Below are 16,289 nucleotides of genomic sequence, written 5' to 3' on the forward strand. Positions count from 1 at the left end.
ACGGTGACTAGAATGTAAAGTTCACGCAACTGATAAATATCCGTCTGAAAAGATATCGATGCTTAAACTGGCTTAAACAGCTAAAGGAAAGAGAGGTGAAACGATGTAAGAATAGGAAGACGTAGCTATTAATGAGTATATATAACTCTGTTGTTCATTACTTTATAATATACATATTTACATTCTAGTGGAACACGGATTAGAAGAATAAAGACGTTCATATATATATAGTTACAAATATTAAGAAACGTCGACAGGCATCTTTATTCGACTGTCACGTTTCTACTGGCGATTTTTGGACACAAAAATATGATATATTTACGTATGATTACTTAACATCGACATATAATGTATATATATATATATATATGTATAATATATAGCACAATATTAATTATTATTAATATTTTTAAATATATTCTCGCGGCTGCGCAATAAAATTTCATGGTACCTTTATATCGTAATCCGTAACTTTCGGCTATCATGTAAGTGACTAGTATTATGTTAAAATACACTTAGAATTCGATTCAATGAGGTGCATCATGCGCAGGTCATTTCTTGTCTGGGGTCCGAACAAAGATTGTTCATGAAACGTAACAAATTACTCGACGGAAGTAGATTCTCAAACGCGGAAGATAAACGCTACAATTGTCAATCTCACGAAAAAAACTTGATAATAAATCTGATTATTTCAAATTGAATGAAACGCCGTTGAGTTGTTATATTTAACATCTCTTCTGTCACGTTTATTGGTTGCACGCATATGACATTCCGTCAAGTTACTTGTTACATGCATGAGAGATGGTCCCTATAGTAATTGTTGCATATGAACATGCCGAACGATTGAACATTTTAAATGCACACATTTTAAATTTATCAATTCGCGATGATTTCCAAAGAGACACAATGAAAACAGATGTTTTTCTTTCTTTTTTAAATCTTAACTCTTAACATCGAGACACGAGTAACAATGATAATTTCTTTTTACGCCGAGTGTGAATTTGTCTGCCACTCGTATATGATAAAACAATGATTAGAAAACCTATACTTTATTCAAAATCCTTTCGCATTGCTCGGCGATAAATTTATAATGAGCAGAGCTGCATTAAAGAACTGCTTTATTTATATAATATAAGTGCACTGCACACGCAAAGTATTTTTGAAATATTTCATCAAAATATAATATATAAAGAAAGCTTCGAATATTTTAATAATTAAAAATATTAAAAATACAAGTCGAAATAATATCATTTGGCATTATACAGATACAAGGAAAAAAGATAAAAATCTCATATCGCGATATTTCTCTTCAAAAAATATTACATGAATTTTCGTTTAATTATAAAATAAATATCATCATTACTTTGTGTGTGTGTGTGTGTGTGTGTTTTTGTCACAATTTAAACAGTAAAGCAGCACCTCCGTGCAACTCGGACTGTGGTTCTCTCTTTTACATGTAACAAACACGTGCTTATAAAAGCACGTCTATAAATAGACACACGTGTACATGTTTACGCGACATTTACATACTCGTCTGTCTACGTACGGTAACACTTACTTACGGGAGAGGAAAATTTCCCTACCAACGAACGTGTCCACTACCTTAACATGATATGCTACGATAGAAAAAAATTGGCATTTGGTCCGAAAGAAAAACATATAAAATGTATATTATTGTGTTGGACATACGAAACATACGAATCTTGTTATTTTAAGACAGTACCTTATCTAGGCTTCGTCCCTGATTTAGGCGCCTGACAGGAACATTTATCGGTCAACATCTTGATTAGAGACGAGCGCGCATTTTTTGGCACGCATGTCGTTAACTCAGATGCGATTTCGCTTACAATTAATCGCAGTCGTTGCAACTGATGGGTGCATTCTGCAGTTTAGAGTGAGATGCAGCGATATTTTATTGCCACAAAACTCCCCGAATTTTTGTCTATTTTAAAATGTCATTAGTTATAGAAAGTTTTAGTCATAAGAAAAATATATTTGACATTTATATATTCTCTGTAAAGTGATAAAATCTCGCTGCACTTGGAAAAGATAAAATACAAAGCAAAAAATAAAATATCAAAAAAAAATTTGGCTGTCATATTATAATCTGTTACTCTAATAACACTCGAACGATGAATCTTTATATCAATCAGGAACTTTAATCGGATAAGTTATCATGAGAAAATTTTATTAATGTTATCATTTTTATGTTGGTCATATATACCTTCTTTGCACGCGCGCGGGTATGTTTTTATCTTATTTTTATCACAGATACGAAGTTGCTGTAGCACAGAATAAACCCATGGAATTGCTACTCTCACACCAAACATATACGTCGTAACATAGTTGTCGAAAACACCGAATGACGTTCATCTCTTATCTCGCAACCAGAAACGTTTATCGGCCATTCTCGATCTCTTAACATTAAAATGCGATCAGATCAATGAAACGCAGTGAGACGCGATTACCAGGATGATGCTCGATCCGGGAATCGATAAAATTTATAAACTTTAGAACAACGACAACATCAGAAAACATCAAAAATAACGAATCATTTTTTTAATTCCCGAAATGATAATTTATCAAAGTAAATCATTTTCGTTTATTGAACTCGCTAAGTAAAATAATTCCTTTTTTTTCTTCCCATCCTGTCCCTTACAACTTTCATGACAAACGGACGGCAAGATCTTTGGACAGTAAACGTCATACGGAGGATTCTCTTACTACTACGATAACATCGAGTTATTTATAGCGAATCTAGAACCGGTTGTTGAATGAAGCTAACTTACGACATCGGTGGGTTTTGGTTACTAATTGCTCGATCGAGATTATTCCTCGTCAATCGTAGGCTCGACCTGTCGTGACTCTTTTAAGAATCTATGATCGTACTGTTGCTCGTCGGGGACTTGGAGAAACATGGGGGATGGAGAGGAAGAGGAGGAGGAAGAGGAGGAGGGGGTGGAACCGTGCAACGACTGGTGTTGCACGGTTTCCTGCTCTCAAACTTTGCTTTCGGGCCCGTCAGTGGTGTGCTTGAAAGAATTGCGAATTTTGCTCAAATGAAGAGCAGCGATGTGTCCGTAGCTTTTATTGTACCATTCAGGTGTGCGACCTCTGAAAATAAATAATTTCTTTTTTAGTCCGGGATTTAATTTATATCAAATAAATTTACTTTTTTTGGAGAAAAAGTTTTTGAGCAAATTAAAAATTGAAGAAGGTAAAGCATGTTATTTATGAGACGTTTAACATTACTTACTTCGTATCAACTCTGGATAAATGCATAATGCGGGATTTACCGCTGCCACAGGGCTCGATAAGATAACGAGAGGCCAAAACGATGCCGCGAGTCCCGCCGAGCATGACAGGAGCATCTGGATGTTCCACGGATGTTTCGACAATGACGCAAGCACCTTTCGGAAGATCATTCCGCCAGGATCTACAACGGATTAATTACACTAATTAATTACACTGATTAGGGATCTTAAGTACCTTTAACAATCATCCACAAAATTTTATAGAAAACATTTGTTATTTAAAAAAAAAATATATATATATATATATATAAATTTAATTTAATTGTACGATAAGTGATAAAATTTGATAAACTCACCTTACTACGCAATAATCTCTGGCGGGCAAGGGGCTCATATTTCCAGTGGCGTATTGGAAAACCTCAACATTAGTATCCAACTTATTTACCAGTCTGTACTTTAAAAGTTGCGGATCCCAGATGTGTCTCTCTCGTAGCACACGGTGTAGGAGCTCATTCGGCGGAGCTTCGACTTCTGTTGATACTCGCCAGAGACGAAGCGGATGTCCGTCACCCACCTTCTTGTACGCCATTTCTACAGTGTTGTCAGCGGGATTGTTTACCGTGACCCAGCCGCGACTTCTGCTAGAACAAAACGAAGTGTTCATTTAGCATATCCTCTTAAACCTATCGATTTTATTTTCTTATTAGACATATTTGTCAAATTTAAATCAAAGATGTCATTGTGTTGCCTTTTTCAGTCTTCTTACTTTTATTTCTACATATGTATATCTTTTCAACTTCTTTGCATTTCTCTCGGTTTTATAATTAATAAATATCTTTGACTTTCTTTAAAAATTTCCATCCATGTCACCAATAATTTGTTTAATTTTTACATACACAATAATAATATAAATAAAATAATGATCTGTGCTTACTTTTCTCGCGCTTCCTTCAATAAGGCCGTAGTGCAAGCGTACAAGTAGCCTCTCCAATCCTGCTTCATTTCTGAACCGAGTTCCTCCAGTGCGACCGGAATGCTCTCCTCCATATAATTAAAATGACACTGCGTCAACATGTCCGACGAGACCTGAAAAAAGCATGAATCGGGTTCGTCTCGTGCCTTCGGAGCAAGCGCAAGCAAAAGATCGCAATCGACGACGCCTAGAATACACTCACCATGAATAATTCACGATGCATCTTGACCAGATGCAGAAGACAGTCGTGAGCGGCTTTGTTTTCCGACAGTTCTCGTTGATCAGGGATACCCACGGTCTTCCGTCTACGTGGCGACACGCTACTCGACCTGTTGGTCACGTTCGTGTTGCTGTGGCTGAAGTGGAACAAGCTCGGCGCTAGACACACTGCTAGATTCGAGGCTGTCATCTGGTTGTAGGGTGAATTGCCAGCGACATGGTTGAGGAAGTCGAGCAGAGTCTCCAGCGCCTCGCGGTGCTCATCCGGAAGTAGTAACAGGACACACTGCACAGCATCCGGTCGTAACTCTACCGGTACGTCTGCAAGAAGAATCGATTCATTGCGAAATCACATTTTTCTCTTCGCGCGATCCACAAAGCAAAACACACTCCAACTTACGTTGAAAAATGGCGATAAACGTCTCCGAGAGCTTGTTCGTCAACAGTGCCTCCGGCAATTCCCTGAAATATTGTTTGACAAGATCGGCGACGTCGTACGCCTGATGCCCGTCGAAATTGATATTGTCTCCCTGGGTCTCCGTCATAACCTTGAGCTTCTGTATCCTCGACTTGACGCCGCTTTTTCTGAAGATGCCCACCTGGTCCAGTGCATTAGCTCTCAACCACCTCAGAGCAATCTGGATACACTTAGGTAAAGCTTGACCGGTTCTCTGCAGAGATAGCAAGAGCGGCACTCCAAAGACGGTCTTATCCTTGTAATCGGGCGTCTTGATCTTCCTGATAAACTTTGGAAGTTCCCAGTTCCAACCGGTGCGGTGAGTCGGACAATACCGTTCCATGCATGCGGTAAGCTTCAACAAGGCCAATTTCCTCAAGACTAAAAGCTGTCCACAGGACATGGAAGCCATCGCTCTTGGACATAATGGGTCCAGAGGTTCGGGGTACAGCGATCCTCTTTGGAAGCTGTGCCACCTGACGACAGTACTCTTGTGCCTGGGCGATTCCTCTTCCTGATCCGAGTCTCTACTGGCCATAGTAGAACCGCTCTCTTGACTGCCAGCAAGTTCCGAGCTCCTGGATCTGGACTTCTCCCGATAGATCGTCACTTCCTTAGTCAGCTTGCCCTCCTTGGCATCCTTGCAGTATTCGTCGCGATGTCGGAAGCTCTTGTGCTTCTCGTCCCGCTTCAGGAACGCTCCCTCATCTTTTCCCTGGACAAGCCTATCGCGATACCTCTGCGAATCCTTCCCCAGATTCAGGCTGCCGCCGCGGGTGTTGATCGCCGGGTTCTTCGCCGGTGAGTCCTTGGAAGAACTCTGAGAATGCGTGTGTATGAACTCCAGCACCTTGGCGTGATTGCTGTTGGCGTCGCGGAAGTATCGGTGCCGCCAGTTGGTCGGCTGACACTCGGAGTCGCTCAACGCGCCCTGATCCTCCCTGATGCCGCCGCGATGCAGGAACCGGCGGGCGCGATTCATCTTCGTGCGAGTCGGCGTCGGAGTCGGTCCCCCGCCCTGCGAGCCGTCCGAACAGTAGCTGGACGAGTCGTCACCGAAGGGGCTGGGCGCGTTCGCCAACGGCGACGGCGGCAGGTGATAGGGAGTTGCCGGCAGAGTAACCGGCGAGCTCGGAGGGATCTGATTAGGCGGCACTGACAGGAGATCGTTGAAGGTCACCGGCGGCGCCGGTCCCGTGGGCGACACGTCCACGCAGTTGAGCTCCTTCATCTTCTGCTGCATCGACATCACGTCGAGCACCTGGGGCCCGCTGATCACCACCCCGTCGCGATTCTGACGTTTCCGTCGTCGCGACTTTAGGGATTCGACGCGTCTGAGGAAGGCTTTCGCGCCATCCCGTAGCCTCTCCGAGCCGGTCCTGCGAAATCGCGGGCCCATCTCGTCCGGGAGAGTACCCGGTGGCAGGCTACCATATCGCAGATTCTCCAGCATGGTGTCTTCAGCCTCCTCGGCCTCCAGTCGGTCCTCGAGAGACTCCTCCTCGGACGCCGCGTTCTGTCCGGCGATCGCCTGCAGCCTCTCCACGTTCGATTGCGTGACGTCAACTATGCGGGACCAACGTCTCGTCTTCTTCTCGAAGGTCCAGTTCTCGCTTAGGGCACACTGCGTGTCCTCGTCGGATTCGTCACCACCACCACCGCCGCCCTGTAACCGAAATTAACGACACGCAATTTAAAATAAAGTACATTTTAATACTATAATTATGCTTTTTCAATAATAAATAATGGCATCATAATTTACAAAAAAAAATATAATAGAAATAAAGAGTATAATATAATACATAATATAAAAAGAAGATATAATTAATTAGCGTCAATTTAAATATATACATATAATAGTTATTAATATTATAAATTAAAATTAAATTATAAATTAATAATTAGTAAATGTAATTAATAAATATAATAGTTATACTATAATAATTATATGTATAATACGATTATAATGTTTTCATATATATATATAGTTATTATTCTGAATGAGATGGTTCTTTTTCTTCAAAGACAGAATATAATAAATTTTAAGAGAATTATCTATTAATTTTAATAGATTTAACTGACTAAATAAATAGTAAAAAATCGTAAAATATTATCACGCACACACACACACACACACACACACACACACACATCTTTAATTAGTTATAAATGGCCACATCCTTATTGACCCAAATTTCCATGCAAAAACTCAACGTGCCAAAACGTGATTCATCAGACTGAGTCACGATCCGGATCCAGATGGATCTGGATCCGGGAATTCGATTCGAATGGAAATTTCATTCGCACGAATTTCGGTTGACCAGGCGATATTTATTTCGCGAGAGAAGGATAATCCCGCCGCGTGCAAGGTGCGATTTTGAGCGAGCGTCGAGAGTAACGAGAAGCGACGAGTGTAAACGATAATAAACCGGCCGGTCGACGCTTTTGTAATCCTTAAAAAGCCTCTCCTGCATTCCTTCCGCGGGATTACGGTGGGCTAACAAAGTGACTCGAAAGGATGTCTAACTGTGACTAACGTGTTGTCGGACGCGCGACGTCCATACGAAACATCGAGAAACATAAACGTAAGATTAACGATTCATGTCGCATGTTTAAACGAACGACGGGGCGCTTCGTAATCAATTTGTAGCGACGAATTAAGGGACCGCCGCCGTATTGGAGAAAGAACACACTGGATTAAGGATCGCGCCCGTGCACTATAATTAATTGTAGAAAGTGTTCCGTGTACACCGGCCACTTTTACCGCTCGTAATCGGCGATGGGGTCTTAAGGTCATAAGTCAAGCATTTCCTGCTGCCTTCGGTGGTAACGAGAGAAACAAAATTACTACAACTCGATAACCGTGAGAGGTCATCGGCTAGTGTAATAAAAATTAAGCAAAGAAGACTGACAGAAAGTCGAGAGTCTTTTCCTCAAAAGTATCGCCATCGCATTTATTATTTATTTATTTATTTATTTATTATTATAAAGAAACTCTCTTTTAATATACACAATACGAAAGAAGATATATAAGTATATTCATTTGAGATAATAATACATTTTAAAGAAAGTGAATTGACAAGTAAAAATAAAATTTAAGAAATAGAAAACTAGAAAATGTATGAAATAAAAAAAAAAAAAAAAATAGAATTTAGAATTATGCATGATTAAAGTTAAAAGAAATTCTATTACTATTATATTTTCTATTTAAAAATGGCGTATAATAATTTTAAATATGACATATAATTATCACAATTACATTGTGTGTTTTAGCTCGTTGACTAAATATTATATATTATAAAAAGAAAGTTCTTAGATTTCCATCATGCCAAAATAATTATATTCTAATCATTTTCTAAACTACCTTTTATATTATATCTCCTTTAAAATTTATAACTGAATATTATGTACTTACATCATAATATTATACACTCAACAGCTCTCATTTCAAATAAACTAACTACGAGAGGAATGTATGTTCCTAATTCTCGAGAAACTTTGAAGGAGATCAATAAACTCGAGATTTTTTTCTTTTGAATCATATTAATTACAAATCATTAAAATAAAAAGAAAATTAATATTATTACTTATAGAAAAATGTCAAAACGTTGCCAAAAATATATTTTCTGTTTAAACGACATATCATAATTAATTAGACATATAATTATATTGTGTTACTGGCTCGTTGACTATGTATTATATATAAGAGACTACGTATTATATATAAGAAGAAACTTTTTAAAGTATGCCAAGATAATTATATTCTAATCATGTTACGCCCTAAATTACCTTTTATATTATACCCTTTAAAATTGACAACTGACTATTATATACTGACTTATCGTAATATTATACCACACTCAACAGCTCTCATCCCTGATGAACTAACTATGAGCGTATGTTCCTAATTCATCTTCGAAGCGGACATACAATCCTCCAACTGTGTTCGAGGAGAACAATCTCGCGCTTTTATCACCGCGGTAAATTCCATTTTATATCGGAATAACGCAGTGAGCGGTCCCCAGGGCAAAGATACTATACACGTCGTAAAAAATAATTTACTGAACCGCGTTGAGTGCTAGAACTCTAAATGGGTTTACGACCGCGGACGAAAAGTAAAAAAGAACCGAGAGACTTCGTCTTTTCGCACGTCTCTGACGTGTCTTTTTCTCTTCTTCCTCGTTCGATTACGCGAGGGAGCGATAATAATGAGCCAGAGCGCTTGTCATCCCCGGGGATGATGTGGGCCACGGGTAAAAATACACAAGGCATTGCACGCGCGCGGGATATCAGCCGGGAAACGAGAAAGAAGCGTGGGCGAGTTGGGTGGAAAATAGATTTTTAAGATTTCCGAGTGCATTTTGCACGCGTGACGTTGGCCTGACCTGACATGTTGCGGGCACAAGCAGGGCGCTTTCGAAACCCTTTCGTCGAAAGGACGGAAATAAAATCGACTGAATGACGACAACGGCGACGACCTCGATGACAAGCGTCGTTTTTGATGAGACCCGCGAGGTTCGCGTCGATGTAAAAGCGAGAAATTGCGAAACCAGTTTCGCAATAAGCTAATTATTCCTTCCGGTGACCCTGCATATAAAACATTCCCTTTGGAAATTTCTGACAAGTTTTCTGAAAAGTCGTAGGTTGACGTCAATCGTCGGAGAAATCATTAACCAACTTTATTATTGTAATTGAAGATCACATATTGGGTCATTTGGACCTATCAATATTTTAACAATAAAATACCCCGAAGGTTTTGATCAATATAAAAATATTTAAATTTACTTTTTAATTTATTTTTCGTTGTACATGATTATTTTCTACAAATGTCAAAGAGTATACATTTTTGTAGATTTTTTTCAAGCACTTTGAGACAGCTAAAACTGCGATAAGACCGATTGTGACCAGAACCAAAGTAAAAAAATATGTAAAATATAAGAATTAATATAGTATTATTATTTATATAAAAATAATTGGAAAGACTAATAAAAGAAAGAAATACACTTCTCGTAAATTTCAATATTATTTTTTTCCTTCTTTTAAACACAATTTTATGACACAACTTTTTCATTTTCATTATTTTAAAATAAATGTAACTTTTTGGTTTGTATTATTTTATTCGAAACCCTAGGAATAAAAAGAAGAGGGAAGCACGAAAAGAAGTTTCATTCAAGTGACATGATATGCCAGCGCTTTAAGAAGCCATTCAATTTTTCTTTCGAATCAAGCCGCGTTTATTGCAGATTGTAACGCTCCGTGAAAAATCTAATGGCAAACGAGTGTAGATTCAAAATGTGATCCTTTCTGGGTGAGAAGTGTGTGAGTGCTCTTTGCGAGTGCCACCGTGCAAACCGTGCGAGATGTTGCACGGTGAAACCAGGTCCATTGTCATGTAGCGAGGATCACGAGGTCGCGCGCGTGACATCTCTAACACACACCCTCTCGCGACATCGTTCGTCGATGTGTGTACCCACGTGGAAATAACAAAGGCGTCAAGTTTCGTAACGAGAAGCGATGTCGGTCCCATTGTTAGAAAGCCAACCGTCTTCGGCGCGCACGAAAAGGCGCCTATTTCGGCTTAGTCACTTATGGTAAGGGGGCTCTCGACGAGATATATATATATATATATATATATATATATATATATATATATATATATATATATATATATATATATATATATGTATAGTCACAGGGGTCACCATGTCGTTTCTCTTCCTTTGACGAGAAAAGCGAAAAACAACGAATAAAGTAAAAGTAACGAGAGCAGTTCGCGAAGACCAATAACGGTGAATAAAAAGGTGCGTGATTGCTCCGATGATGATTCTGACAAACTCTGAAGAAGGATAAACCTAATCCTGCGTTTGTAACGTAAATTACAAAAATACTTGAATATCCGATAGGAATGTAAAATTTTTACCTGTTATGTTTTTAGCCTGTAGTTTAGTGAAATTTCATTTATTTTATAGATACAACTTTAAAATGTATTACGATCTTTTTTCCGTGAATGTATAATAAAAAATGGAAATTATAGTAATAATTATAAAGATTTTTATGGTCCTAATTAATTTTTTTCATGCCCCTCAATTAATTATATAACTTTCTTCGTGTGTGTAACAAAAAAAAATATAAAATATTATAAAAAAATATTTAATGTAAAATATTATATAAAATATTATAAAAAAATATTTAATATTTTTTTAAAAGAGAGCCAGAATCGTATCTCGTAAGTATCTGTATATTTTTATCATATTCTCAGCTTCTTCTCGATATTTCGCCGGATATTATACAAGCATCACGTTGACGTAGGGTGAAATCCTGCGAGTCGATAACGAAGACTATATATGCATTTACATCGATAGACGTCCTCTCTGATATTTTGTCGGAGAAGGATGAGCCTTTCGTAATTTATCGATTCTCTTTTTTCTCTCTCTCTCTCTCTCGTAAGTTACACGCGCAATTATTACCATCCGCTCGGCACTTACGCCATTCGCTCGCTCGTATGCACGTATCCGCGTTTCCGTTCCGGCGTGTTACCGCCGAGAGACGTGACGATACCCCCATACGTGAGTTATTTCCGCGCAGTACTCAACGAGCCGTGTCGCCCCGTGTGTGCATGACCGACGTCACTTCCGTCTAAGCAGGTTGAACAAACCTCCGCCTGTTGTTTTTCACCAAAGGTCCGCGCGGCCCAACGTCCGAGATACACGTGTGAATATGTCTAAAGAAACTTATTGCGTAAGAGGTATTTCAAATAACAATAATAAAGTTAATTTTATATATCAATAATAATTATTTTATTACGGTTTAATTTAATTATTTAATTATTTAATATTTATATATTATATGTAATTTTTATAATATAATAGTTCAATACTGTATCTCGGACATCATTTGATGAACTAACGTTGCGAACACACAATGATATTAATTTACGATGCCCGCATGCCAGATAAAAATAGCCCGCAAAAAATTCAAGCATTGTTACTTTCACAAAATTAACATTCATTTTAAAATCTTTAATTAGCTATCCACTTTGAAATTAAACTTTTTTAATTAGCTACCCACATGTCGCTTTTATAGTGCTTTAAACATAGACCTTTAATTGTGAAACACGAGACTTAATAAATGTGGGTATATTGATCTGCCTTACAGCTGTTCCTACAGCTGCAAATAAATATAAAATATTGACCGAATCATAAAATAGTAGATATTATGACTCCGTTATCATTGTATTATTTTAATACCATGCTTTTCATAGAATTAAATTAAATGTTTGTCGTGGTAAACTCACTAGTAAAATAAAAAAAATATATATGTATAAAGTTAAATAAATTTATTAATTTGTAAATATTAAATACATATATAAATGTGTTAATTAATGCAACTTTCTTTACAATTATAATTTCATATATAATATTAATTTTTAGAATAATTTAATAAAGTGAATATTTAATGAAAAAAAAAAAAAAAAAAAAAAAATTTGCACTTTATGTTAATATCGACGTTTGCAATTTTATTAAAACAGCAACACGGTTCAGCGGTTTGAAGAAACGAGCCGCATGATCGCCAGTTGCTCCACGAAAGAAGGAAATCGCGATGCCAGACGACGGTGAGCAAAAAGAGGTCGCGGCTACAAATTCAATGACGACCGGTTGATACGTTGCTAACCGCACGCAGTTTATATTCGATGTTTCGCTTAAAAGAAAAACGACCAGCACGACGTACCGTACGATTCTCTCTGCGCGCCTGTCACTGAATCGCGATTGTCAATGAAGAAATTGACGATCTGCAGCCTCTGCTCGATCGACGGAAATCTCTGGAATGTCGATCTCCTCTACTTCTTTCGCTGCCGTCTCATTCGCAAGCACGACGATAACATACTTTCGAATCGAGAATTTTAACTCGCGGAATCGACAATGCTCGCAAGGAGTGCGGACAGTTCTTGCCCACGCAATCTGTTCGAGATCTTCAAAGTTCTTGAAATACGAATAAATAAAAAAAAATATATATATATAGCGTTAAAGAGATAACAATATTTTACAGTGCTATTTATTTCAACAGTGTTCTATTTTTTTCCACAGATTCATAGTTTTGATCTGATTTTAAAAAAAGATTTAACGTCGTTCTTTCATTGTTTTTTGCCCTGATTTCCCTTTCGATAATATATAAATCTCGAAGATTAAAACTCTCTTTCTTTCGTATAAAGTTTTTCCTCGAGTATATTTTATACATTAATTCGAAAGGCCCGAGATTTAAATTTAGCGTCGCGATATGCAACACGAACGGAGAATTTTTGTCGCGCGCCACCCACGACGAACGAAAGCGTCCGAAAATCTGGGTCATCGCTCTATGATGGTTCTAAATTTGGGCCGTACGACCACCACCACGTGGCTTACCACCGTATAGGAGCTTGCGGCCTAACCGCGACCAGTGACACTCGATTTGCAGCGAGTCCTAACGAGTACGAATGGCCCGTCATTGCGCGAAACGTATATCACGAAATTCAATTAGCCTAACGTCAAAAAACTGGCGGCCAGAGCAACAGGGGTCGCAGAAATATTTATGTGTCATTCGTCAGAAGACTTTTCAATTGTAAAAGTTGAACAAATTTAATAAATAATATAAATATAATAAATAATAAACTAATATATAAATAAACATTATTTATATAATAATATATATTAATAAATATATTTTAATAAATATATATATATATATATTTATTAAATAATAATAATATAATAGTAATATTATTATTTTAATAAATAATAATAAAGTAACAGAAATGAAAAAATAATTATTTTCAATAGGTCAACTTGAAACCAATTATATCCTAAATTCTTAATTAAATACAAAATTGATTTTTTGTTTAAAACTATGGAATTGTATAAATTTGAAATGTATTTTGATATGTTTTCCTCACGAATCCTCGCAAGAGAACATTGCACAGTGATACTACTCGCGTCACGCCTCGCTAATCCCGACCGCCTCCATCGTCACCTCTCTCCCATCGTCCTTTACTTCCGGTATCATTAACTAACGAGCGCGCACTCGAGGGACGCACTAACGGTGAGTAAATCCTCGTTTGCGAGAACCAGCTCGCCGAGTCGGTCGATCGATCATTTCAATCGCGAGGAAGGCATTAGGACAGCGTCCGTTTCAACGATAATTCTCCGTCTCGTAGGAGTTTCTCCCGATACACGCATGCACTTTGTGTAAATGGCACGCGGCTGCATCCAGTGCAACAGAGGCATTCGAGTTGAACCAATATTATCGGCGATGTATCTCGTTTTATTTTTTTTTTTTTTTTTTTTTTTTTTGCGACTCTAGAGTTCCACTATATTTGAAATAAATTAGCATTAAAATAAAATAGTAAAATCTAAAATTAAAAAATAAGTAAACAGAAAAAAGTTATTCTCTTTTTGTGTTAAAATTACTAACATCCGATAAATATACAATTATTTGATAATAATATATATTTTCTAGATTACGTACAAATTTTTGAAATTTAATAAATAAATATAATTATTATTTTTTAATTGCATTTGTCATAAAATGGTTAGGGATGTCTAGTGGATTCCGACTTGAATGTCCTATGTTGCGTACGCGATCTCGAAGGAACGTCATTGCCACGCCAAGGCTTCGACGCCGCGCTGTCTGGCCGTCGGTCGTTTCTCTCCCGACGCTTCTCTCTTGACTCTCTCTCGCGAGAGAGAAATCATCTCGCGCGCGGCATCCTCGTCCCTTTGCCTCGAGGCGATGCGTGACACTTGTTTAACACGCGTGACGTGTCCACGATCCACGTGTGTATCTATGTATCTATGTACATGTGTAGGTAAATATTTCCCAGGAAAGATATAAAAACGGGGAAAACCGACCGCGGTTTTTTATTATTATTCATTATCATTATCATCGAGGCGTCACTTATAAGACGCTCTCCAGGATAGAGATTCGCAGAATGCAAAACGCAATGTAAAGAAAACCACAAGATTTATAATTGAATTTCACACACACAACGTGAAAGTTAATCTTACTGCGACCTGACGTTGAGAAAAAAATACAAAAGGTATTTAATAAAAAGTTGAAAGCAGGTCATATGATTATGAATTAAGTTTCAAATACTAAATCAAAAAAGGTTTTCCAATATTCTTTAACTTTAAAAAAAATTAATGTTTTATTAATGTATCAAACTTGACAGAAACTTGATGACTTCGATTTCAGCTACGAATAGCAGCAATCACAGCGATCTCTGCTTCGATTTAACTTTATAAAAAATATAATTCTTTCTAGTCAAATAGTCTAGTTTCCCGCATTTCATTTTTCTATAAAATATATTTGAACTGATTTGATATAAATTCGTTGTTTTTATAAAAGTATTTTCTTTTATATCAAATCAGTTCAAAATAAATAGATAGAATAAATATCTCTTCTATCGTATAAATTACAAAAAATAAATGGTAAATTTTAAGAATTTTTACATATGAATTTGAGTTAAAAGAATACGTAAAAAAACACGAAAAATAATTAATAACAATACAGAGTCTCATTTGAAATGCCTTAATTAAAAATTGTAATAATAAATTACGTTGATATTTTTAATTACACACTAATATATTATTAGAATAATATTATTAACAAAATATTATTACATTATTACAATTATAATTTACTCCGATATTTACGATTTGTGGAGCAATGAAAGCGTACTGATTTTTGTATATTGATTAATGTATCGAACTTGACGAGTTCGATTTCCGTTACGAATCTTAGTAATTATAGCAGTCTCCGCTTAACTTTCAAAAGTTTAATGTTATGGCCTTTTAATTCAACATGGATACGTTGATCGCATTTAAGTGGACATGGCGTAGTGCAACGGTTTCGCACGGCAGTTGCTTGATTTAAGCGAGCGCAAACGGTATCGCGGTCTCTTCATCATCTGTGTGACTTTACGCTAATTGGCTTCTGAACGGTCCGATGGAAATTTATGGTAATACCCTGACTAGTTCTCTCTCTCTCTCTCTCTCTCTCTCTCTCTCTCTCTCTCTCTCTCTCTCTCTCTCTCTCTCTCTCTTTCGGTCGCGCGATACCTAACTGCAACGCGTGTAAATAAAGCACCGCGATTTGACGGCGACCGCCAACATCGTCGCGAATGATTGCGCATGGAATACCTACATAAGCAAGAATCTACAAACATATCTTTTGGAAATGGAAGCTTGCTTAGAGAATTATTCCAATTATTCCCATCTACGACAGCCTGGCAAACGGACTAACAATAAGACTCTGCGTTGTTATTTTATCATTTCTTAACAGAATGTTTACTCAAATCCTGTAAAAAAATTTTTATTTTCCAAGTGTTCTTATTTTCAAAATATTGCAGATCAAA

At 37.3% G+C, this 16,289-nt stretch overlaps 1 protein-coding gene across 3 annotated transcripts in view; it reads right to left on the reverse strand.

The window, feature by feature from the left end:
* Window positions 1-128: 128 nt before the first annotated feature.
* The window catches only part of Cv-c (RhoGTPase activating protein), a 230,120-nt gene continuing 213,959 nt past the window's right edge, over window positions 129-16,289 (reverse strand). For 2 of the 3 annotated variants that reach the window (XM_072897443.1, XM_072897444.1), the window contains exons 11-16: window positions 4,847-6,569; window positions 4,430-4,767; window positions 4,189-4,340; window positions 3,611-3,895; window positions 3,257-3,436; window positions 129-3,114 (exon numbers count right to left, since the gene is read on the reverse strand). In XM_072897443.1, coding sequence (XP_072753544.1) covers window positions 3,000-3,114; window positions 3,257-3,436; window positions 3,611-3,895; window positions 4,189-4,340; window positions 4,430-4,767; window positions 4,847-6,569 — 2,793 coding nt within the window. In that variant the 3' untranslated portion in view covers window positions 129-2,999. The remainder of the gene's footprint in view (window positions 3,115-3,256; window positions 3,437-3,610; window positions 3,896-4,188; window positions 4,341-4,429; window positions 4,768-4,846; window positions 6,570-16,289) is intronic. The other variant, XM_072897445.1, reaches the window with a different exon arrangement.

Source organism: Anoplolepis gracilipes, chromosome 8 (assembly GCF_047496725.1).
Source record: "Anoplolepis gracilipes chromosome 8, ASM4749672v1, whole genome shotgun sequence".
In the NCBI taxonomy this organism is placed as follows: domain Eukaryota; kingdom Metazoa; phylum Arthropoda; class Insecta; order Hymenoptera; family Formicidae; genus Anoplolepis; species Anoplolepis gracilipes.